Source organism: Camelina sativa, chromosome 16 (assembly GCF_030686135.1).
Source record: "Camelina sativa cultivar CO46 ecotype springtype chromosome 16, ASM3068613v1".
Taxonomy (NCBI): Eukaryota; Viridiplantae; Streptophyta; class Magnoliopsida; order Brassicales; family Brassicaceae; genus Camelina; species Camelina sativa.
The window spans coordinates 6,689,676-6,715,698 of NC_141895.1; the positions used below are offsets into that span (position 1 = coordinate 6,689,676).

General features: G+C 34.2%; 4 protein-coding genes and 1 long non-coding RNA gene across 6 annotated transcripts; 1 reads left to right on the forward strand and 4 right to left on the reverse strand.

The window, feature by feature from the left end:
- Positions 1 to 5,268: 5,268 nt before the first annotated feature.
- Positions 5,269 to 5,871, reverse strand: LOC147925196 (uncharacterized). The gene has a single exon (XM_087492523.1). The coding sequence runs from the start codon at positions 5,869 to 5,871 to the stop codon at positions 5,269 to 5,271; it is 603 nt and encodes a 200-aa protein (XP_087348649.1).
- A 2,365-nt stretch (positions 5,872 to 8,236) lies between these two features.
- LOC104750089 (uncharacterized) lies at positions 8,237 to 9,318 on the reverse strand. Its single transcript, XM_010471835.2, has 2 exons — positions 9,057 to 9,318; positions 8,237 to 8,942 (listed from the first exon to the last, which is right to left on the reverse strand). The coding sequence occupies exons 1-2, from the start codon at positions 9,117 to 9,119 to the stop codon at positions 8,361 to 8,363; spliced, it is 645 nt and encodes a 214-aa protein (XP_010470137.1). The 5' UTR covers positions 9,120 to 9,318; the 3' UTR covers positions 8,237 to 8,360.
- Positions 9,319 to 10,595: 1,277 nt separating this feature from the next.
- Positions 10,596 to 13,674, reverse strand: LOC104753458 (uncharacterized). The gene is made up of 12 exons (XM_087493529.1): positions 13,411 to 13,674; positions 12,961 to 13,138; positions 12,797 to 12,859; positions 12,614 to 12,719; positions 12,423 to 12,527; positions 12,256 to 12,332; positions 12,027 to 12,147; positions 11,857 to 11,929; positions 11,530 to 11,721; positions 11,333 to 11,453; positions 10,983 to 11,204; positions 10,596 to 10,879 (listed from the first exon to the last, which is right to left on the reverse strand). The coding sequence occupies exons 1-12, from the start codon at positions 13,485 to 13,487 to the stop codon at positions 10,832 to 10,834; spliced, it is 1,383 nt and encodes a 460-aa protein (XP_087349655.1). The 5' UTR covers positions 13,488 to 13,674; the 3' UTR covers positions 10,596 to 10,831.
- A 1,381-nt stretch (positions 13,675 to 15,055) lies between these two features.
- On the reverse strand, positions 15,056 to 17,254 carry LOC104750092 (protein NUCLEAR FUSION DEFECTIVE 4-like). The gene has a single exon (XM_010471836.3). It carries the CDS (start codon positions 16,876 to 16,878, stop codon positions 15,166 to 15,168), a length of 1,713 nt encoding a protein of 570 aa, XP_010470138.1. The 5' UTR covers positions 16,879 to 17,254; the 3' UTR covers positions 15,056 to 15,165.
- Positions 17,255 to 22,861: 5,607 nt separating this feature from the next.
- LOC104750093 (uncharacterized) lies at positions 22,862 to 25,016 on the forward strand. Of its 2 annotated transcripts, XR_015583777.1 has the most exons (3): positions 22,862 to 23,281; positions 23,509 to 23,833; positions 24,642 to 25,016. It is a non-coding gene; the product is annotated as an uncharacterized LOC104750093 (long non-coding RNA). The 2 variants fall into 2 exon arrangements; XR_761521.2 differs by lacking the exon at positions 23,509 to 23,833.
- Positions 25,017 to 26,023: the final 1,007 nt, after the last annotated feature.

A 26,023-nucleotide genomic window follows, 5' to 3' on the forward strand; every position in this document is an offset into this window, starting at 1 on the left:
TTACTGGATACATAATTAAAAATTTGATTTTTTAAATTAGTTGTATATAAAGAAAAGAGATTTTTGAATTATATTATACTACCTTTTGTTTTACTTTAAGTGATGTTTTAGCAAAAATAAATTGTTTCATTTTTAAGTGATGGTTTCTACTTTTTATGTAAACATTTATATGTATATTTCTTTACCAATCTTATTTTACATTATGTTTTTTATTAGTTGAATTTATTTTACTTTAATGGTATTTTATGTAAAAGAAGTAAATTAAATAGAAATTATATGTTGATTCGTGTGTAGAAAATTTAAACATCGGTTAAAATGTTACAGACGGAGTAATAGTTTTGTGAAGCTATATCAAAGTATATTGTTTTGCTTAATACACTAAATATTGAAATTCTAGAACTTTCATTCTAAAACTGTAAGATTTTAAAATATTAATTTTTGTATTAGTGTTTTTTTTTGGTAGGGGATCGGGAGGAAACCTCCCAGAATATTATTCAAACTTAAAAATTATACAAGAACTTGGCGTGGATAGCGGAAACCCAGCTCATCCTCCCTAAAAATCGACTGAACCTCAGATGGAACAGACTCCAAAAAAAGAAAACCCAAAGGTAATGAAAAAGCATGGTTAGCCAAACCATCTGCGAGACGATTAGCTTTCCGGTAATTATGAGTAACACGGACTGACCAGTCCTTCTGCATAAAGCCATAGCACAAGCGTACCAGGAATGACAAGGGATGAGTGTCACCGACCCCCTTGTTAAGAAAATCCACCACCAACTCTGAATCTACCTCCACCTCGAGACAAAAAACCTGTTTCTCCCAGGCAATGTATAAGCCGTAATATACCCCCCATAGCTCCGCCATAGGTGCCGAACATCGACCTATATTCAAAACAAAACCTCCACACCATTGACCACCACCATCTCTCAACACACCCCCAGCCGTGGCCAGACCAGGATTCCCTCTTGACGCACCATACGTATTGAGCTTCATCCAGCCAGAACTCGGGCTTCTCCAGCCAATCATACGTTCTACTCGAGGCCGTGGAAAGACCATGTCCTCTCTGTTAGCATTCACAACTGTCAGTTCCGTAGCAAAGTCCTTGATGAACTTCACTCGATCCCTGCATTTACCACTCACTCCAAAGACGTTTCCACATATCCATTTCCACCCCCACCAAACTGCAACTGCAAACAGTGTAGACCAAGGGACTCCATCAAGTATGACACCGTCTGAGAGATTAGCATAGACCCAATCCAGAAGATGCCCTTGAAAGAAAACTTGGCGCATACGTACCAGGACCAACCTTTCCCATACACCCGAGATTGTCGGACAATCGCAGAGAATGTGTAAACAAGTCTCCATCCCACCCTTACAAACAGTACAAATAGCTGACTCACACAAGTGTCTCCTATGCCTTTCCAAATTCGTCATAATAGCTTGATTCCCAACAAGCCAGAGGAAAACTCTTATTCTTTCTGGCACTTTCACACCCCAAATCCTGCTAAAGAACTCTGCCATATTCGGGCTTGGAGACATATCTCTGGTTAACAAAGCATATGCGGATTTAACCAAGAACCTCCCATCCATTGTTTCACCCCACGAAATCCGATCCTCATTATCTGTATCATTAACAAGAACAAAAGCTGCCAACTCCAACCGCGTATCCGAAGAAACATAAGGTAATATCTTATCAAGGTCCCATCCTACACCAACTTTCCACAAGTCACAAGCTTTCTCATGAACCGCATCCGCGGGTACATCCCTTGTCGCCAACTCCACTAGCGGTGAATGTGACAACCATCTGTCAGTCCAGAACTTAACTCGTTGACCATCTCCCAACACCCAACTTTGACCCTTACACACCACTTCCCGTAGGCATGTACCAATGCTTCTCCATGTAGAGGACCAGTTTGACTTCACCTTCAGCCAGTCAGGATTATTCACCTCCCCGACCTTATACTTACTTCTTAAGACTCTCGCCCAGAGACTCTGTTTATCATGTAGAAGCCTCCACCCCACTTTAGCGATTAGAGCTTTATTCATGTCCTTCGAAGCCCTAATACCTAAACCCCCATCCCCTTTAGGCATACAGACTTTCTTCCAAGAAACAAAATGTTGTTTCCTTTGTTCTCCCGTACCACCCCATAGGAAAGTGCGAGATATTTTATCTAGACTAGCCAAAGTGGCTTTAGGAAGCATAATCGTACTCATTGAATGAACTGGAATGGAAGAAAGCACCGCTTTAGTGAGTGTCAAACGCCCAGCCAAACTTAGAGTATGGCTTTTCCACCCTGCCAACCTCGACGAGACCCTCTCTAAAACTTCTCCAAAGGTCTCCTTATTCAACCGCTTCTGCAGGACAGGCATTCCCAAATACTTCCCCAAGTCTTTAGTGCTCTTAATCCCACTCTCTTCACTAATCAGCTTCCCCAACTCTCTTGACACATTGTTAGAAAAGAAATTTTTTGACTTCTCCAAACTAACTTTTTGTCCAGAGGCACCACAAAACTGTTCCAAAACACTTCGTAGAACCCGGATTTGAGCTACTAACGCTTCAGCAAACAGAATCAAGTCGTCAGCGAAACATATGTGTGAAAGCTGAGGGCCTCCTCGTGATAGAGAAATTGGTTTCCATTGTTTGTTCACCACCGTCCTATCAATCAGATGACATAATCTTTCCATGCATAGGACAAACAGAAAGGGTGACAGTGGGTCTCCCTATCTCAGACCCCACAGAGGTTTAAACGGTTTTGTCTTCTCTCCATTCCATAGAAGATTCATTGTTGGACCCGAAACACAAGTCATGATCCAGCGAATCCAAACCTCAGACAAACCCGCAGCGACAAGAGTATCCTCCAAGAAGTCCCAACGGATTCTATCATAAGCTTTTCCAGGTCTAGTTTTAGAAGCATCCACCCCTAATTGTATTATACATTAGGGTCTTTTTAAAAAGACCCTAATTGTATTAGTGTTTTTTAAAAAAAACTCAACAACCCAAACAAACTAAAATATTTTACATTAGAAACTTTAAGAAAAATTCTTGGATTCACCCCTCTTAATCAACCAATCAAACTGTCATGTCATATCATATTTATAAAATTAATCAAAATTAAAATAAAAAGACAAAACAAGTTAAGGAAACCAGTTCTGTAGATTTTTTATTAAGGAAATTATGTTTGTTTAGGTTAATAAAATAATGATTAGAGTTTAGATTTTACAATTAAATGAAATCATATGTCGGTTTAGGTTTACAAAAAAATGGTTAGGGTTTAGTTTTTACAATTAAACAAAATTATATATCAGTTTGGGTTTACAAAAAAGTGGTTAGAGCTTAGGGTTTAGATTTTACAATTAAATGAAATTATATGTCGGTTTGGGTTTACAAAATATTTGTTATAGTTTAGGGTTTCGATTTTACAATTAAACGAAATTATATGTCGGTTTGGGTTTACAAAATAGTGTTAGGTTTAGATTTTAAATTTAAGCAAAATTATGTCGGTTTGGGTTTATAAAATAATGGTTAGGGTTTAAATTTTATAATTAAAGAAAATTATATTTTAATTTAGATTTATAAAAAAAGTGATTTGGGTTTAGATTTTATAATTTAAAACTATAGTATAATGTTTAGAACTAATAATTTTAAATTTAATTGGTATACATAATTTGATTCCTTAATCAATAATTTGTTTCCTTAAGTAGGAAGGGATGAATAAGAAGGGAGTGAACTTAACAATTGTTCAAACTTTAAAATTGGTGAGCCAGTCAAGAAGAAAAAAATCTACAAAATAAGCACTAACAAACTTTAAAATATTATACATTATGAGAAATCCGTAAATAAGTGAATTAGTCATATATAGTAAACTGGTCAGTATAGTTAGACTTAATTAGTATAGTTAGACTTAATTAGACGCAGAAAGATTTGGTGGTATTTTTTTTGGTATTAATTTTTACGAGTTTTAAAATGGGTAACTAAACCCGTATCTCTCTTTTACTTCAATGTAAACAATTTACCAACCATAACTATAATTTTGAAATTTAATCAATGTCTCAAAATAATGAATTGTATTTTCAACCAATTTGCCAATTATGGCAACGTTCACGTAACAATCAATATGACAATTATGACGACTTTCATGTAATAATCTCCCTTCCGAATATATGGATAGATGTTCCAGAGAAATTTTTATTGTTGCATCTTCTTTGAGGAACAAATAAATATTATGATTAAATGCGAGCATTAACTTGCAATTTAAGAAAAGGTTAAAGCGATTTATTTGCTTTCTCTTTCTTTGTGGAAAGCTGAAATGGAATAAAAACTCGTGCATGAAGATGTCTCTTGTTAGATTTACGTGCATGCTTTATTTCTTTATTAGCATATTAAAACCAATTATGCATGTAATAATTGACTTTCAAAAACGGATATGTGGTGATATCATATGAATGAAATGATAAAAAATAAAATTGTGATAATCTATGGCAAATCAATGTTGTGCTGTATAGAATCAATAAGTCAAATTTCATTTCCGCTATAAAGATTAAACTTCCAATCGGAAACCGATATTTTAATATCGCAAATTTTTAGTGATTGTATCCAATACAAACATGTAAATGCCGAAAGTATATGTAGAGCTATAAATATGTAGTATAAACAGTCACATTTGTAGTCGTATACATTTTAAAGCCAACTCTAGATGTGTATAGTCATAAACATAGATCTAATTAACTTGGGCCAAGCCAACATCCTTTTCCAAATTTTTTCTATTCATCCAAGATCCAACAACAATTTTGGATTGCCTTCTCTTTTGGATTATCAGTCCATCAAAACTAGAACCACTCTTAACTATATAATTACCTTTCGTCGTATTGTTAGAAAAGAAATAGGTTTCTTTGTCTTGCTTCAAGGTTTTTTCTTCTTCTTCTTCTTCTTCACATGGCCCTATTGAAAACCACATGGGGACGGACAAATGTGACTTAGGTGCGTGCTTCTCTGTCCTTTTAAGTTTGTTATTGACACTGTTTCTTTCACACACTCGTTTCGTTGGAACCCAATTTCGTTAGTGGGCCTTGTTAATATATTCAAAACGTCCTTAAAAGTTTTTTTTTCGTCTGAATTATACCTTCATTTAAAAACCATGGTCAAATACATCATTTTAACTTTTTAAACCTACTCCCAAAATACTACATCCCAAAAAACTGCTAAAGAACTTCTAAGGATCGAAAGCAATCATCAGCAAACGGACATAAGATTGCTCTGGCTATACTAAGTTATACAAAGCTTTCCTCAGAAAAAACATGATTCATCCACTGAGGAAACCCCGCTGCAATATATGATTGTCTTCGATCCTCTCTTGTCACACTTTGCGCTATTAGAAACACCCTCTTGTTTGCACTTCTTTCCTCCTTATATAACTTCCAACAAGGAATCTGAGCTAAGTTTGCTAATATTACCTCCGATTGGAATTTAAAAGATGGCCAAGCTTCCGGTCTTAAAGTTGCTTGCATCAAATCCTTCGCCTCTACTGCCAAGATGACTTTGTTAATTTTGAGACTCTTCATACTCTCCAAAACCCACAACCATCCTTGTAAATCCATATCGCCTTTTGAATCCTTATTACTAAAGGATCTGCGACTATGAAGCAATACCGTACCTTCATGATTCCTCAGTACCCATGCCGCCCCTCCAACTCTCCTTTCCTGATCCCTCAGAACGGCTAGATTACATTTTAGCCAAGGTCTGTCCGGAGGAATCCAAGACTCTCGTGAGGTCTTTACTCGCTTGTATCCTTGCTGTTCTTCTTCCTGCTCCACTTGCTGGGAAATATACCATTGCATGGAATCTTCTGTAATTTTTCCCATTAACACCTCCATCCCTGACACCACGCCTTCAAACACCAATTTATTCCGGTTTTTCCATAACAGCCATAGGATTCACGGGATTTTTCGGTTAACATTCTCTTCCCCTGAAACCTTCTTTGCCAACCCAAGAATATAAAACATGTTTTGGTATAAAGCCCTTTCATTAAACCCCAATTCTGGACATGGTATCCCAGCTAGAGCCCATACCTGTCTAGCCAAAGGACAGATAAATAGAATGTGATTGATGGATTCTCCTTCCATACCACACATTTGACATCTGAGATCAGTCCCCATGCCCCTAGAAGCCAGTCTTTGTACCACTGGAAGTGCTCCGGTCATAGCCTTCCACATAAAAATCTTGATTTTGGATAGGCCTTGAATTTTCCAGATTTCCTTTTTTATCCCATTGAGTGACGGTTGTCTCATTGCTTCCTGCCTGGCTTCGCCTTTTATGTCTAGAGCTGCTCTCCAATATCCCGATCTTACAGTATACTCTCCTTAAAAGTTAAAACGCATATTTTTAGGGTATTGAATTGCCAAAAAGAAAAAGAATAAACATATTAGTTCACTGAAATAAATTGTCAAACATTATTAATACTAAAAATATATAATAATAATCATACTTCCACTATTCCTGAAGATGCACTGTAAGTCTGTAATAGTGGAAGTATGATTACATTTATTATATTTTTTTAGTATTAATAATGTTTACAATTTATTTCAATGAATTAATATGTTTATTCTTTTTCTTTTTGGCAAAATGAACTAATGCATTCAATACACTAAAAATATGAAAATAAACTAAACGAAATTAAAAACTGTGATTAACACTGTAAATATCTTTATTAAAATCATGTTTCGAGGTGTCTTAAAATGGAAGCACAGCTCAGACTTTGATTATTCGATGTATAAAAAAGTAGTGTGTTTTTGTGTAAAAAAATACTTTGTATAATTTAATAAAATTTTCCATATATTTTATAATAAGTTTAATTCAATGAATTTTATATAATTTAATTCGAAAATATAATTTAAAGCAAACAATCTAAAAATTATTCCTTACCATCTTGTGACCCCATAATTAGAATTTTGACATGTATCCATCTCTTGTGAAAATGTTCATTTATATAATATAAGATATGCGATTTTTACAGCAAAATACAAATTTGCGATATTAAAATATATAAAAGAAATCTCTAAAAAAATGTAAAAAGTGTTCTGGATTAGATTAGACAAGTTGTTTCATTCCCAATTTAGGCCCACTAGAAATTAATTACTCAACTCCTCAACTTCTTCATCATTTCATTATAAGAAAATTTTGATTTGTTTGTTGTAAAGAAATAATGATGGGAACTTTCTTGTCGTTTAGGTTCATACACACAAAATTATGAATCAAACTAACTTCTCCGTTTATTTCATTGTAAGAGCATAAAAAAGTTTCTCCTCCTAGACGCTATTTTTTTTTTACCATTTCTCCTAAATAGCTTATGTATTTTGCCATTAATGTTAAGAGTACGCAAAAGTGATCAACTTGTATTTGGAAAATATGATATTAGTGGGTGAATTAGTCAAATGATAGTGCACAAAGTAAAGCCAAGAAAACGGGGTCCTCGTACTTTTTCTTTACGATCCACCGACTCCTACTCGTTTCTTTTGGCAAGAACTCACTGTTACTGTCGCTGAAAAAGTTGTCTTCTTAGAGGAAACTAATTCAAATCTGTGGGTAACCAAATCCCAATCACTGTACGCTCATCAACCTCACATCATTTCATATCTTAAAGTCTCTTTCTCACACGTTCTCCTCTTACCCACACATACACAAAAGAGTAGGGTCATTATGAATGGCAGAGACCAGCTCACTTTGGTCTAGCCCATTTAAAACCTGATTTTGGCTAGGGGGTCACAAGCTAACATGCGGTTAACCTAGAAAATATTCAAAGGATAATGCCAGGATCATATAATTACCAAACCCATGATGGACTTAAACTACCCGTATGTGGTGGCATCGTTGTATTAGGTTAGCTAGCTTACGCTGATAAATCATTATTTAAAAGAAACATGATATGAAATGGGTTAACCCACGGGCGGGATTGATCAAAGCCGGACCGGACCTACAATAACATTCCAACATGGGAGAAAAGGGTTCATTCAAACTCCACTGCTTGGCATACATCATCTAATATCTTAAAGTCTCTTTCCCACACTTTCTTCTCTTACACACAAATACACAGGAGAGTAGGGTCATTGTGATGGGCCGGTCCAGTTCACTTATAGTCTTAGCCTGATTTTGGCTAGCGGGTCACAAGCTAACTCGCGGTTAAGTAAACTATAAAAATGAGCATGCCACGATCATAGAATTACCAAGTTTAAGATATGATCCTGGGAGAAAATGGTTCACTCAAACTCCAAATCTTGGCATACAATGACCATTGCAAAGAATACAAATTAAACTCTTTTTATACGTACATACTTGACCCTTGAATGAAATGTACGTACATGAACGATCAAGGCAAGAGCCTTTGGTACTTGGTCCCTCTTTTGGAGTCAGACTCGTCACAGTGAACCCTCTTCCTGTTTAGATTATTCCCACAACTATCTTGTGACAACGGCGATGCTTCAGCAATAATCACCGGTGGAATATCAAAGGACTCAAGTTGTGGCGGTGGATGACGCCATTGTGGAAGCTGTCCAGCTAAAAGCAGAGTCTGAAGCAGAGGCCCTGCCTTCACCACCGCCTTTAGAAGCTTCCCTTTCTCCGGTAATGTCATCTCCGGGAAATCTAACTCGATCTCCATCGGTGGTTCGAAAGATGAGACAATGCTTTCTTCGCCGTCGGATGAGTGAAAGCCATTGATGTTTGGATCTTGCTCCTCGTCGGTTTGGCGTTGGAGGATGAAGTTTTGATCAAGAAGAAGCTTCTTGTATCTCTCTTGTGCTTCATCTCTCTCCTTGATAGCTTTGTTGAGAAGATCTTTGAGTTGCATTATCTGGTCGTCTTTGGTATTGAGTTCTTCATTGGCCACCATTCTTGTTTGCTCTAACTCCATTGTTGTGTGCAGAAGCGAGTGCCTTAACTCTTCTATTGTCTAAAAGTACCAAAATTAACATTTTGAGTTTTGAGCAATTGAGCAATCTATTTTATAATAATAAGAAAGAATTATAATCTCTGAAAGAAGTATGTAGACTGGTGTTTAGTTTACCTTTATACCACACTGGTTTTGGTGAGCCCAACCAAGTAGATAATTTTGATGTTGTCTCTCCATCTTCCTCAATGGATCAAATTCTATAGAGAGGGAGAGAGGGAGAGAGTATATGACGATGAGTTTATTGTTGTTGTTGTCATAATTATAAGCAAAATATGGGATAAGTGGGTAAATTTTTGGTTATTTGATTTGCTTTTAGATTAGTCACAAGGGGTTGGGACAAGATTCAAGAAAATGTCTGAAACCTTTCTTCCATCATAGAGACTCTTTATTGACTTTTTTTCGTCCTTTTTTGGTATTTTTTATATAACAGATACAAATTAAACAAACAAACAAAAAAAAATAACGCGTTAACGGTAATTATGATTATGTTGGACAATATCCTCCTTTATTCCACTGGACTTCTTCGGCCTCGATTTGAGAGGAACAGAGAATTTTACGTTGCAATGAGAGAAATTATCATCACGTAAAAACACAAAAAAACAAAAAAAAAATATCATCATGACACTGTTCATGTAAGAAAATATTTGCGACTATTAAAACATCTCTTCGGACAACCTTAATTGTGGTTAACTAGTTATACACAGTTTTTTTTTTTTTTTCCGAAAGCCTATAACTCGAAACCACTTCAATATTCATGGGGGTTAGTAAAAATAACTGATAATATCATACTATAGTTTGTCTTTCTGAGATCGTAAAAAGATCATGAAAGCAATATCTCACTGTATAAACATTATTTTTCAATTTTTCACTATTGAAATAATGTTTACTAAGTTTTCAAATTCAAATATACTATGATAGTATGATTTGTTCGAAAACAAGCTAAAAGCATTACATTCTTCTTGTATACACTACAAGATTAAATTGGCCCATTCGTGTTTTTTTTATTATTCTATATTTTGGGTCCTTTCTATAGTAAATTAATTTTCTATAATATTTGTCCTACATAATTTATGGCAACCTCACCTCTTCCTACATAATACGTGCCAAAGGCAATGGGACCCTATGAAAAATATTTTTTTGTTTAAATAGGTAAAATTAAAATAGCTTTCACGTCGATGCATTTATTATTGCCACATTCCGAAACATATATTCTCTAATAGCTGAGTCGATCACACCTGTCCACACTCATGCATTTTCATTTGCCGCATGTGAATTCACACGTACGTGTGTTTTATTATACACTCGTATCATATAACTCATAAGTATCCTAATGTTTGAACTTCTGAATTATAACGTATGTGAGTGTGTGATGATGTGAACATAGGTAGAGAAAAGTTGGTCAGCAAAAGGAGAGAACCGATAACCTAACATCTACCCTTTTGTTTCTATTCACAGATCTCAATTAATTTCAATATTTTGTTGCATGTTTAGAGAGTTCATAAGAGATGTGGAAAATGACACTTGACTACAATAATTTCATCTATTAGTTTTACCATAAAATTTAAAGAGGCAAGAACTTAACTACACTACATCAGAACAAAAAACACAGTAAAAGTTTTTCATCAGGCATTAATTTCATTGACGACTAACTCATTCAAGAACGATAGCTATCATTACAACAAAACCCAAAACGATATAAGAATTTTAGTACCACTCAAAGCATTATAGAATTTTAGTATCCATCAACGACACAAAAAATATGCAAAAGAGGGTAAATTACGGGTTCTACATTTTAGTTCTTGGTGGTAAAGACTACAATTATACCAAAAGCTACGATTAGCGAAGTTTACTCAGAAAACTACTGCTAAAGTGTCAGATGTACTACCCCTTCAGTTGCTGCTGCATCCTTGAAGAAGATAGGCGGCTTTGGTACGAACCTATTATTGGCAAACGATACCAAAATCGTTGTCAGTAATCAAAAACATGAACCAAGTGAGAAAGAGAAGCAAAAGTTTTGATTTGATCTGGCTTTCTACTTACTTTTGATGCATAGGGCCTAAGATCGGTGCTGTTAATCTGACAAGAACAGTATCTGAGAAACACAGCCCACATGTCCCTCAGTACTGGCTTTTCTTCTACCAATTTACTGGAGAAGAGCCAGTTCTCCGCCAAAACCACGAAAATGTAAGTTTTGAAAAGGTTGCAACCTTTCTCCTTCAAATTGATAGACATCAGCGAGCTCAACAAATTTTCGTCGCTGTCCTGTTAACATAATCAAGGCCAGAAAATGTATATAAAACCCTTCATTTGCTACAGTCTTAACTTGTTGATATTTAGTTCATGGTTACCTTATGGTCCTTTGTTCAAAAAAAAAAAAAAAAAAAGGTTACCTTATGGTCAAGTAAGACAACAAGTATTTGATTTGCGATGGAACTTCTCAGATACTTGCTTCGAGCATCAACACCTGATACGGATTCCACTATCCTCAAACAATTCATGTCTTGAGGAACTCTGCATATGCACCAAACCAGATAAGCAAACTGTGTAAAGCCAAGGATGCTACGAGAAAATAGGAGAGAGGTCGAACCTGGAAGCAAGAGAGATTGCTATTTTCCTGCAGCTTGAAACCCATTCTTCATCTTTGAAGGATCCAACAACAGATATTAAGCACTCTTGTAAGAGAAGTGAAAGACCTAGAAGACCGCGATCTAAGAGCAGTAGTACAAGGATTTCGGCTATCTGTTCAACTTGTGAAGTGGAAAAAATGGGATTTTTACACCTGAAACCAATGAAGCACCAGGAGAAAGCAGGAGTAATCAAAATGTATGAAATAGCTAAGTCCTGCCACAGTTAGATACTCAAAACGCAACAAAAGAATTACTGAATCGGCAATGAAAATGAAGGATCCACAAACCTAATTTGACAACAAGCTGTGACAAGTTTGAGCCAAGCTCTAATATTCTGAGGAGGACCTTGAGACTCAGAATCTTGAAGCGAAAAGTAAATAGACTTAAGTATTAGTATTATAAAACCTAAAGAAAATATAACCACCAATAAAAGAACAAGGATCAACATGAAACACACCTGCTTCTGTTAGTTCAACATCTTGTGAAGAATTAATTCTGAACCCATATGTTTCAAGAGCTTCTTTAAGTTCCTGGTAGTTAGGAAGCCAGTTAATTTCAACAGGAGCTGCTCCATTAACCTGATTAAACCACATTGTTTAAAACCAACGGAGTTGGCTTCAGTCAAAACATAATGTAATAAGCTACGGAAGCAAGCGCAGGAAAGAAAGAAAATACAAAAAACGTACCTCGTTCTGTGATAACAGTATGGAACACCAAAAGTCACAAGCAGATGATCTTAGATCTTCTTTTAACGAATACAACACTGATAAGTCCTAGACATCAAAACCACAAGGTAAGCAAAAAGTCCATAAAACAAAGAAACTTAAATAAGAAAGAGCTACTAGACACACACATATATTAAGCGTCCATTTGCATATGAGTTTTTCCACTCGTGCACACGTCAAGATCAGTCTTGTGAGCAAGCCATTAACCAACAATCCTTCGAGAAACGTCGTTCCTAGATTGTACAGTGAAACCTATCATCTTCTTAAGTAAAAACATAATCAACTAAAAGACGAATAAGTTCACAAAAAAAAAACTAACCTTCATCTACGATAAGACCAACCATCAGATTCAACTGATTATTCATAAACTCTTTCAACAAGTAGCAGCTATCGAGATCAACATGCGGTGAAGGAATTGGAGTTTTCTGTATAGCAACATCAACAAGTACAAATCCTAAACAAACCATCTCACTTACTCTGAAAACAACAAAATCAACCTAACCTGATCTCCAAACATAGATAATCCCCATTCTTGATAATCTTCTTCACCAGCAATCTCATTCATCTACAAAAACATGTAAATATGTAATAACCCAACAAATCACCACCAAACAGGTGCACATCAGAAATGTAAGATAAAAGAGGATGATTTTTGACTGTATATACCTGATTATGAACCTCATCAACACATTGAGAAAGCTTAGCTACTTTGCCTTGTTCATCATCATCATCAGAATCGTAAACCTTGGAGACTTTGCGTTTCTTCTTGTTTTGCTTGTCAATAAGCTTACTCTTCTCTTTGTAAAAATCAGATAGAAGATCATCTAAACCAATAACCTTCTTCCTGTTTTTGTGAACATATAAAAAAGTTATAAGCTTTGTGTCAATTTCTAAAGGAACAAACTTTACATCAACCCTTAAACAAAGACCAAGTTTTTTCTTTTTCTTTCTACAGTAGCAGATAAAATTGGATCCCAAAAATTTCGAGAAAACCCTAATCTACAAAGACTCAAAATTTCACTACAATGACAACAGTTAAAGCGAAAACAGAGGATGGGTTGAAGAAAGAGGAATTAGGGAATTCGAATTGTTGCTAAAGATTAAAAAAGGATTGACCTTTTCTCAATTATCGCTGGTGGTGGGTTAACCAGAGGATCTTCGTCCTCGAAATCAAGTGGTCCATCCAAATCCATCGTTAACACTCTCTGTTTCTCTCCGTCTCTGTGAGTTTTGGGGTGGGTGGGGGGGATTACCCGACCTCCTCCTTTCGTTCAGATGAAACCCTTAAAAAGAGTTGCAAGCGTTGGGAAGCGCGAAGTAGGGGGACTGTTTAAAAGAGGCAGCACTTAACTTCTGTGATCGAGACCCCTAAATGACTCCGTCTTTTTTTTTTTTTTTACTAAGCAGTAAAATATAAATGTCCTCGTCTGGTTCGAGTGTTTGGTTCGTTTAATTCTGGGTATTTTGGATACAAAAATTTATTAGGATACATCGGGATAATTTGGAATTTTAGTTTGGGTTTGGTTTTGGGTATACAAATATGAAAATATTAAAAAAAAAAATAAAACTAGTAAAATTTATTTGAATAAAAATTTGGTTAAGTTTTGAAAAAGATAAGTCTTTCCGAAATTTTGGTTATTTTGGTGTCAAAATATCTGATATGTTTGAATTTATAAATTATAAAGGGTTGCAGGCTTTATCCTAAAGTAGAAATTTAACCAAACTATTCCAAATGTGGTCACATTGCTGGACGCCCATAACCTACAGTCTTCTAGCGTTACAAATTGAAGTCTTTGGCACGCAATATGGTGATACCCCGGCCACAACACGCATGACAAATTGACATACAGTCTCTCATTAATATAACTCATTGCAAAGCGTCTTAAAAGATGTTTTACATCATAATGGTTTCTAATTTCTAAAAAAATAAGATTGGCCTGGGTTTATTTTCAGGCCGAGATGTTTCAAAAGTCCTCATGATCAGTTGCCTTACGCAGACACCCAATTGAGAGAAAATGCCTTACAAATTCATCAATTAGTTGGTACATTACTACATTTTATATGCATTTTCACTTGATCTTTAAATTTCTTTACCCTCTCTCTCTACCCCGGCCCTATGTGGTAGCATAATCGTTCAGACTTCAAAGGTTGTGGAGGTCCACGCCATGATTGATTGTAGCTCTGTGAATATGTCACTAAATTTTGGATATTTGAATATGTCACTAACATAAGCATGGCAATGATGTAGACTAAATTTTCTTGGTGAAGCGAACATAGGTGGATTAGGTACAACACTCTCTATTATCCACTTGGATAGTGATGGAACTTTAACAGATAATGATACCCTAGATGAAAAGAAAAGAAAATATAGACACGCATTTGAATCACAACCTAAGTCATAATTGGACAGTTTTCTAAAGAGTGACGAATGTGTCGTAACTTATTTGACTCTTTATCCCTTGATCAACGTCCAATAATATTTACACTAAGAGCTCATGCTCAAAGGGACAAATAGGTAAATCAACAATTATTCGGTGTGCTTTATCCATAGTTGGTGAGAGTGAGACAGACACGAGTGCTGCTATATGACAGATCTTATCCGATGTAACATTACAACTCCTGAACGTTTCGTTTTGGAATTTTGTGACTTATGAGATTATCACATCACATGATTACTGTTACGTGTTTTTAGTATTTTAGATTGACCGACAATAAAAGCGTTTCAACTACTTGTCCTAAACTAAAGAGAAATAAACCAAAGTTGAAAAAGAGACTATTAGTTTATTCATCTCTATGTCGTCAAGTTACAAATCCAATTTGTTTGATTTATTTAACCAACAAATTTCAACATCTTTTCTTGATCCAATCCAATCAAGATTTTCTCGAATCCGAGACAACGATTGCAGACTCGGATTCAGGATTCTCCCTAAACTTCTTGTAAATATCACCTTTGTAAAACTCTCTCGTCCTCATTGCTAGAACCAAAGACACAAGCGCTCCAAAGAACGTTACTGCAGCCAAAATCACAAATGGCAACTTATAACATTGACTTCCTAAGCAAGTCAAGTCCTTTACATCTTTCCGGGTTAGCCCTTGGGCTGCTAGTTGCTTCAAGGCCTCTCTATCGTAAAGCATTCCCGTGACACGAACGTTGAGGATGTATGAACCGAGGGGACTAGCAAGCTGTCCACAATTGAACAATGTAGAGTAGTACTTGAGCCCGAAAAGTTCTGAGATAATGGCAAAGAGCAAAGGAAGTTGTGCGCCGAAAGAGAATCCCATAAGTATTGACGCGATATATACTGAGCCTGGTACCGGGAACGCAATGAGAAGGTGGCCAGCACAACTCAATAAGAGGACTAATGTCATCATGAGCGGTCGTGGTAGTTTATACTTGGCAACCAAGTATTCCGAGACAAAACCTGAGAAAACTCGACCGAAGTAGTTCCATATGCTGACTAGAGACACAAAAGAGCTAACCGTGTGGTTCGGGTAGCCGAGGGATTCCCCTATCTGCCCGAGGTTGTCTACGGCGGTCAAGCTCGATCCTAAACCACAAAATGTTGCGACAAATAGGATTATCATGTCGGTGCTCAATAGTGCTTGTAGTATTGTGTAATCTTCCCCTCTTGGCGGTGGAGAAAACACCGTCAAGAAACAAGATTTTGTCTCTTTCTCTTCCACCTTGGCGGTTTTGTCCTGATCAAGATCAACTTCTTTCTTGGGTTTTTCTACCTTGACCTCACTAGGTTCTTCGATAGGCAACTTCTTCATGTTCCAGACTTCAATCTCTTGTTTAACCGAAACGGTAAGAGGCACAAAGAGCAAAACACAGCAGATCGTAGCGCTGGCCGCATAAGCTGCTTTGGAGAAATGAACTTGCTTCTCAGCAATGTTCATTGCCATAAGGAACAAAGCCAAGAATATAGAAATATAAAGGAATTGGTAAAACACACTGAGTTCATTCCTCTGCCTCACAACCTTCTTCTCTCTTATCAAATACACAAACACGAGAGAAACCGCAGCAGGCAACCATGCTATCAACAGAATCAAAGACTTGGAATCGTTTCCATAGATAGCAAAATAAAGCTGTGTCATGATTGCTCCACTTAGCCCAACGTAACCCTTAAGCAAGCCAAGCATAACTCCTCTGCTCTCAGGGAAATTCTTAACACAAGTAACCAAAGCTCCTGTGTTTGCAAAGTTCTGCGAGTTGGCTCCAATACAAATGTAAAGACACATTTGCCAAATCTTTGGCTTCGCGACTTTACCTGTGACGGTAAGCCAGATCATGAAGTAACCGACAAAGTTCATCGCCGAACCGATGGTAAGAACGAACCAAGTCGGTGTGACCTCAGCAATGAGTCCGGACAAGACTCCGACGTTTGCTCCAAGATCTTTAAAGAAACCTAACAGGTTTAACGTTGTCTGGTCGTAACCAAGTGTTGATTTAATATCTTTGGAGTAAGTCCCAAAGAGATAGGTAGCTCCAGCGCAAGCCATGATGAGGAACGAAGCAAACACCATGAACCATCTTCCATTGAATAGGTGGATCAAGAATCGTACGGTCTCGTCGTTTCCCATCTTGGAAACCAGAGTGTGAGGCTATATTATCAAGATCTCTGTGAAACTGAATCTTATAAAAGATTGAGAAAAGGAGAAAACTATTGGGCTGATCCAAAAATAAGAGAATAAACTAAGAGAGAGAGACAGAGATGAATGATTAAAGATACAGAAAGAGAGTCTCAGGGCTATAAAGTAGATCAGAGCCAGAGGAATAGGGGAATTTGTAATATATCTTAAGTATCGAAGAGAGAGCTAATTGTCGGAAAGTTTGAAGGAGATTGACCATTTTATCTAGGCTCAGAAAAGATAAAAAAAGATTGACCATTCTATCTGTCTTTTCTATTTTTGTCTCTATGTTAGAAAGATAAAAGGAGATTAACATTAAAAGTTGAATTTATCTGAATCAAGTATCCACCTAATAGTACAAAAAAATTAGAGTATCCACCAATGCTTAACTAACCATCTCCATATAGAATGTCTATACCACAACAATAAGTATGAATGAGATATTTAACCTATTTGATTCAGTCTTATTTATATTTAACTTTTTCTTTATCACATATGAATGTAAACAAGAATTTTGAAACACAAAAAGGATCAAATAAAATGAATAATAATAATATTAAATAATACATTAATAATAGTATATATGACTAGGTAATATTTTATGAATAAATTTGAATACATACCTTAGTTTTAGCAGTAAATTTGAAATCTATACTAAATTTTTTAAGTCTTTGAAATATATCTTATATATTGCACAAAATGACTATTTTGTTCTTAATTAAAAATTAATTAATAAATTAAAGATAAATACAATATAACTAAATTAATTCATTGGACAAAATTATTTCGGAAAACATTGCCTAAAATAGATATTCGAAATTTTCTTATTTTTTTTAGAAAATGATGAATGAATTTATTATATATAATATTAATCAATAACTAAAAGATTAAAATTCAGATAAGATAAATATAATATGCCCTTAAGTAATAATTAAAATATCTGGTATTATCTAGTAATTTAATTTCAAAATTTATTATATAAAAATAAAATAAAATTGATTAGAATTATTATTTTTGGATTTATGTTTAATAAATTTCAGATAATAATAGTTTTAAATATATATATATATCCTAAATCTTAAACAATTTCATGAGAATATAGAAATAAATTTTATTTCCTAAAGTAAATATATAAATAATTTAAGTTAGAGAATATTTGTATTTACCTTCATACATTTATTTATATTTATATATTTTAATATATTATAACAATTATTACAATAATCTAAACCTAAATTATATCCCACTACAAATTTTGCCAAATACTTATCATTACAAATATTATTATTGTCAAATTTCAAAAACGTTTCACAATTTATTTACAAAATATTTTACATGCAACAAATTCATCAAACAACATTTAATAAGTAACAACATATAATTTTACTCTATGTTTTACCATTAAAAATATGTTCTTACACCCAAAATTATTTTATTGTTAAAGTATGCTCTTTATCACCACCTAGAAAATGTCTTCTAAACAAATTAAACAAATTTTATGTTTCTTTACTTTTATTTTGGCATAATTATAGTTCTTATAATTACTAAAATTGTGTTTTTTTTACCCAAAGATATTTTGGATGAACAACTGGTGAAATTTATCTACTCCCTTACAATGATTTTATGACTAACTCAATAAAATTTGAGAAACTGAAAAAATTTAATATAATATAATCAAAATAAAAATTTGAAAATTATAATCAGGATGGTATATTTTTACCCGAATGGTCTTAGAAAATTCAGATATACAAAATAGAAATTTAATATACAATCCAAAACATGACATATGTCATAATCACGTTAAGGATAAACAACCTATTTACTCTTCAGAAATATCCAATTGTTCCAAAATAACTTAAAGCTATGACCTTGTCTCAAATATTCTTGCATCATAAATTCTCAACTTATTTTTACCATTCAAAAATTCTCATATATTTCTCTAAATACCTGGTTTAAACGGTTTTGCGAACCTAATTTGATAGAAAACCACATAAATCCGGGTTGAAACCAATTTTATAATAGTATACCGTTCCAACTTCCCAAATTTGAAACCGCTTCTCAATTACTCGACCAATCAACTCTTGTTTCAATACCATAATCATTAACATTATTCAGAAAAGACAACTCCAAATTTTGACCAAAAACATTAACCTCCGACTTATCTTCCAAACTTATAATGCTACTAAATGTAGAATCACTTTTAGAACCTCCATCAGTGTCTCCATCCTCGATTAAATTAGCGGGCTTATATACTAAAACGACCTGACCCGTTTTTTGTCTTCTAAATAATAAAATAATAATAATAATAATAATAAATAAACTATAACTAGTGGTCCTATACCCACTAACCACCTAACCACAATCACAAACAACAACAGAATAACAAATATCAATATCCAATAATACTTTATAATAGAATAACCAATAACCAAACATAATTATTCCAATGTCAAACAACAGGAAACAAGGAACCGGCAACCTAGCAAGTTCTAAAGACCCAACTCTAGCAACCTAGCAACGCCAGACAACAACCAATCGAGTCCCTAGAACATCTTCCTCTTCATTGCCTTGATTCCACGATCACTCTTTGCCTTTACCTGCACCACAAACACAAATTGAGATGCATGAGTATTTGATAAAATAATCACTGAGGCAATCCTCCCATCTATTGGGTTATACACACAAGCAACAATGATTCCAATGTTCCAAAACAACCAACAAACAAAACACACAAACCAGAAAAACAAACATCATCTCGCTGGAAGGGAAGTGTCGACCGACACCAGCCAAGTGTCGACCGACACTGGCATTGGTGTTGACCGACACTACCCCACAATGTCGATCGATGCCATTCTATTGGTGTCGACCGACACCAAGTGGTGTCGGTCGACACTCCACCTGCAACTACGATCCGCTCGAAGCCGAGAGTCGAATCTCGCTTCCCAACCTCTTCCAAATCGTCCAATACTCAAAACCCATGACGGAATCATCCTTAGGAACCTGTAGCAACCAATCCCCAGCAAGAAAACACACAAAACAACAACACACAAGCAAGAACAAGGAAATCAAAGGCTTAGATTAGCCGTGGTCATGCACTCACCTCTTCGCAGGAAGTTTCTGAACCACATCAACAAGTCCCACCCTCCTAACAAGTCTCTAACTCTTTCCTAGCCTTGGATCTCTCAAGAAACAACAAGGAATCTCGCCAATCTCTCTCAAAAGCTCAAGAACTCTCTTTTTCTTCTTTCTCTCTCAAAAACGTTAAACGGCGACAAGAGAACTTCCCAAAACCCTTATGGTTGACAAAACACTTAAATATCTCGATTTTAGTGGTTTTTCCTAAACCAAACCAGTCCAAATCGATAATTAAATCAATCTGGTCGAACTAGAAATAAGTGGTGTTAACTGACACTAACATGGCTGTCGATCGACACCCACCCCCAAAACGCAGAGTTTTGGTTCGCGGGCGTTACAAATACTTCAATTTTCTTGCATCTGATAGCTTTCGTTGAAAAACCTGCACGAATCAAAGACCCACGCAATCGATCGACTACATTATATAAGAAAAAAAAATCAAAGATCAAAGCTTTCAATACAAACATGTAATGTTATGTAGATATAATGTTATTTTCTTAATTAGTTGTCCTATTATGTTTCAAAAATAATAATTCTTTTGACATAACTTATGCTATTCTTTTTAAATTTGTTATTCACTATTTATTTATTAATAAGCTAGTAATATACATGCTTAGTGAATTACGTTTTTGTTTATACATATCAAAATCTTATTGAGAAAACACGTATAATATAAGTAACGTACAATAGAAAATAGATTAGTTTTGTTATTTTTTTTTTATTTAGAATTTCTTTTAGATATAAACAGGTAAATTTTATTTAGATGTGATGTTATTTTCTTAATTATCAGTTTTGAAAAATAATTTTTTTGACACGTGTCAACATCTCATTAGTGTACTTGACACGTGTCATTATCATGTTAACGGGTAATTTGAAAACCCTACTTTGTATAGTTAGAATTTTAATAGAAAAAAATTAGTTTAGACTTCAATTCAAGCTTTTTTCCTAAGATTGCCAATCGGTTCTTCATGATTTTCGTTTTCTTTGTTTTTCTTCGCATGTGCATTCACATATCTTGTTGCAGTACTTAGTGTGTGAAATTGGCTAACCATAAAGACATCATATTTTTTTTTTGTGCAAACAAAGAGATAAAATTTAATGTGTTAAGTTATATAGTATAATTATACGACCAAATATGGATGACACATAGTATATTTATTTACTATCTAGTGGTTGAGAATCTTTTGTAAAAGTGAAACTTTGATATGGATGACACATAGTATTTTTAGCTTAGTTGTTTTTTTCAAAAATATAATAAGATTACAATTATCTTACGCTTTCTTTTACTAAGTTTTAAAACTGTGATTTCTGATCGTTAAAATTAACACGTATTACGATCTGATGAGTTGCTAACTTTGATATTTAATCGTTAAATTGACACATGTCACGATCAGGTGAATTTTTACTTTGATCTCTAATTGTTAAAACTAACACGTGTCACGATCTGGTGAGTTACTAATTTTAAGAAGCAAAGTTTATATTATAAGATACAATTCACTAATAATTATTTTCAATCACAATAATTTTTTTTTGAAAAATAAATATATATTTCGATATATTAAATATGTTACTGAAAATTGGAGTATAAGTTACATAATTTTAATTTATATTAATCAAATAATCAAATTTTGTGAGCTTTTAGAAAATAAATCATTTGTTTAAAAAAATTCACTATGTAACAAATCAATTAATAAAAACAAAGAAGTCGGATTTTTAATATAAGTCAACAAAGAAAAAACATAAATCAGCAGGAATAAAATATAAGTCGACAGTTCAAAAAGTCAAAAAAATTAATAAATCAACGTAAAATGAAATAAGTCTATTAAGACCAAACAAATCCAAGAAAAAATATAGGTCACAAAAACGAAAAAATAAAATGGATTTATTTAACAAATATTTTTTTTTATAATAAGGTACTCATAAAAAAAGTTTAGATAATGAAGAATTAATTTGTTATGGATAATATTAATCAATAACTAAATTTAAAAATAAGAGAAACTAGAATTTATTGTTCTGGATTTAAGTTTAGTAAAAATTTTAGATTAATATTAATTTAAATATATAAAAATTCGTTTTAAATTCGTTACAAACATATTTAAATATATAATTACAAACTAATAAATTAAATAATTACGAATTTCAGCCATATAATAAAATGATTTAAATTTGAGTTGTCTTTGTAAAATTTAATTTATTTATATATTTTAAATTAAGTACTTTAAATATATATAATTCACTACATAATTTTCAAAATTTTCCTTTAATTGAAACTTTAAATATTATAATTATATTTCAATATACTTTTTATTTTAAACAAATTCGAATATATCATATGTCAACCTAAAATGAAATAAGTCTACTAATACTAAACAAATCAATGAAAAAAGTTATAAATTAACAAACAAAACAAATAAATCAATATCAAAAATCGACAATATATAAAAAACAATCAAACAAAATATAAGTCGATATTGTAAATCAAATAGGTCAGTTATTCAGTGTGCATTATCCATAGTTGGTGAGAGTGAGACAGACACGAGTGCTGTTATATGACATATCTTATCGGATGTAACATAAGAGCTGATTATCGCACATATTAAACAGAAGGTCAGAACAATTAAAAACAAAAAAATAAAATAAGAAAAAGTGTAGACACTCCAGAAATATCAAGACAATGAATCTACACCTGTTTTCATTTTATTGTTGCATAAACTAAACAATAATTAAATAATCAAATTCAATTAAAAAATTATTTGACATCTAAGTGACTATATAATCGATAATCATGCTCTAACAACTTGCGAACGTTTCGTTTTGAAATGCTAGACCTTCTCTAATGGGAGGTTTTTAGAGAGATTTTAAATGTTTCTTAAGAAAAAAAATAAATCAGATAAAAGAAAAAATATAAGAGAGCCTCTTATATAGTATACTCAAATTTGGAATAAGAGACCCTACATGTCACGTTTATGTTGGCCAATGAAATTAATAGAAGAGGAAAAAGGAAGGAAATGGAAGTGAAATTATTTTGTTTCCTGCTAGATTTTTTCTTTATTTTTCTCTCTGTTTCTCTCTCTTTTTCTTGCAATAAAAGCCCCGAATCGAAAAAGGAAGGAAATGGAATCGAAGAATATGGAATCAGAGGAGGTTGGGGTCAGAGGCGATGCGTAGCGGAGGAGATTTCGGCGGAGGTGATGCGTAGCGGAGGAGATTTCACGATTAGGTAAACGAATTAGGGTTGTTTGATTTTTGATCATAAATTAGGATTCTTTGATATTTGTTGGAAAATTAGAGTTCTTGCTTGCATGTGTTCTGATATGATGCATATTTTTGTTGGAAGTTGTCTTTTTATTGTTCGATTAGGAAGAAGCAAAAAAGATTTGGGTTTGTCTGTGTTCTTTTACACATGATTGCAAAATTTAAAAGCATATTGTTTTATTTTGTGATCAGATGCAGATCACAAAATAGAAACGTGAGTCCATTCGGTTAGAAGCTTGAGTCCATTGGGTTAGAAGCTTGAGTCCATTCGTTCCTTCACAGCGTCTGATGTGCATATTCAGTTTGTGAGTAGTAGGGTTTCCAAGCTTAATGAGCATGGGACACTCACTGAGTGTTCCGCTGAGTTCTGGCGGCTGATTTTGATTAATGTCTTGATCGATCTGCATCTGATCACACGTTTCTATTGTAGTTAGCTTCTGATTTAATTAGGTATCTGATTTTGGAACTTCAAGATCGGTAACAGTGGATCATACCCACTTGAAAACGGTAGTTTCAGGTACAGTCTAGCCAGTTCAAAGACAAAAGTGATGTTTACAGCTTCGAGGTTGTGCTAGCGGAGTTGATAACCGGAGAAAATAAATCAACAAACAAAACTAATAAGTTAACAATATCAAAAATCGACTATAGAAACTAAACAATCAAACAAAATATAAGTCGATAGAAAATAAAATAAGTCGACTAAAGTTAAATTTGAGTCAACAGTTCGAAATATCAACCTTATTAATATATCAAAGTAGAATTTAATAAGTTTACTAGGAATAAACAAATCTACAGAATACAAATATAAATTGATGTATAAAAAAATAAGTCAAGGTGAAGTGATTTTAGTGGAATGGTCAATGGTAAGTCGTTAATGCACATGACACCATCACATTCGGAATCGAGTCTCGCTCTCTACGAATGTAGAGATTTGGCTAATTTATTGTATTTAAATTATAGAATCTTAAAATACTCATTTTTGAATAAATTCAAATTTTAAATATTTATTATTTTAAATACAATAAATACATTTTCTTAATAATATATTAATTAAATAATTAATTAGGTAAAAATATTTTTATTATTTTATTTGATTATTTAAATAATGCTTAATAAATAAACGGGTATTTTTGTCCATTTTCGTTTTAAAATGTATAGCTTTCAAGTAATAGTAATGTTAAAAGTAATTTTCAAATTTCTTTTAAAAATAGTGTTTTCTTAAAAATGTCCAAATTAATAATCATATTATTCAATATTTCAATCAAAAAATGTATAATAACATTTGATCATATTTGTTTTCGATTTTGTTTGTTGCGTGAGTCCAGCGATTTGTAGAAGATAATTCAGTGGGCCTTGACACAACAAAGGCCCAACTCTCTCAAGTCCAAGTCCAGTCAATCTCACACAATCAAACTCAGCAGAAACAGACAAAGAACAAAGCTGTCACACTCTTGAGCAGTAAGACCGTTGACGACAGCACGAAAAAGACGACGACGACGTGCTCAGATAAGAACAAGTTTGGTCCTCTGCAAGGTTTACCTGGTCCTCTGCAAGGTTTACCTGATGACTCGCCATATACAGCTGTGAGCTAAGGATAAGTTATCTTTATTCTTATTCTAGATTGTGCCAAAGATGTGTATATAACAAACTTGTAAAAACCCAATTCATCAGTAAAGTAAATACAAGATATTTTTCACAAATCCACTTTGTCTTCTCTGTTCGTTCATGGTATCAAAGCCGGATAAAACCTAACAGGTCTATCAATGGCGAATTCTTATCCATTCCCAGATAACGTTCATTTTACAAGTTCTATCACACTCAAGCTGACCGATTCCAACTATCTCTTATGGAAAACCCAGTTCGAGTCTCTTTTGTCCAGTCAAAAGCTTATCGGCTTTGTCAATGGTGCTGTCAATCCACCTGCTCAAACTCACCTCATCGTCAATGGTGAAGTCTCCAATGAGGTTTCTAACCCTCAATATGAGTCATGGTTTTGTACTGATCAGCTTGTCTGATCTTGACTGTTTGGTACTTTGTCTGAAGAGGTGCTTGGTCATGTCCACAACTTGACAACCTCTCGTGAGATCTGGTTGTCCCTTGCCGAAAACTTCAACAAGAGTAGCGTTGCTAGAGAGTTCTCCTTACGTTGCAGTCTGCAACTTCTGTTAAAAAAGGATAAGTTTTTCTCTGTTTACTGTAGAGAGTTTAAGACTATTTGTGACTCTCTGAGCTCCATTGGCAAGCCTATTGATGAGTCCATGAAGATCATCGGCTTTCTCAATGGGTTGGGGGGAGAGAGGACGATCCTATAACTATTAGGGATACAATATCCCACATTGGAAGTTGAGTAGGATCTTAAGTGGTATATATAAGATATGGGCCTTTCCATTCATTGCCAATTGGTTTTGAGTTGGAAGCCCACAATCTAATACGGTATTAGAGCCTGGTCCGCACATGCTCAACACAATCCACAATCGGCTCGGTCCAATAGTAGGCCCACCGATTCATGCCCGAACATACCAAGATTGATGCTTAGAATAACCATCATCTCGAGGGGGCGTATTAGAGATACAATATCCCACATTGGAAGTTGAGTAGGATTTTAAGTGGTATATATAAGATATGGGCCTCTCCATTCATTACCAATTGGTTTTGAGTTGGAAGGCCACAATCTAATAATAACAACCGTTATTCAAAGCTCCCTCAG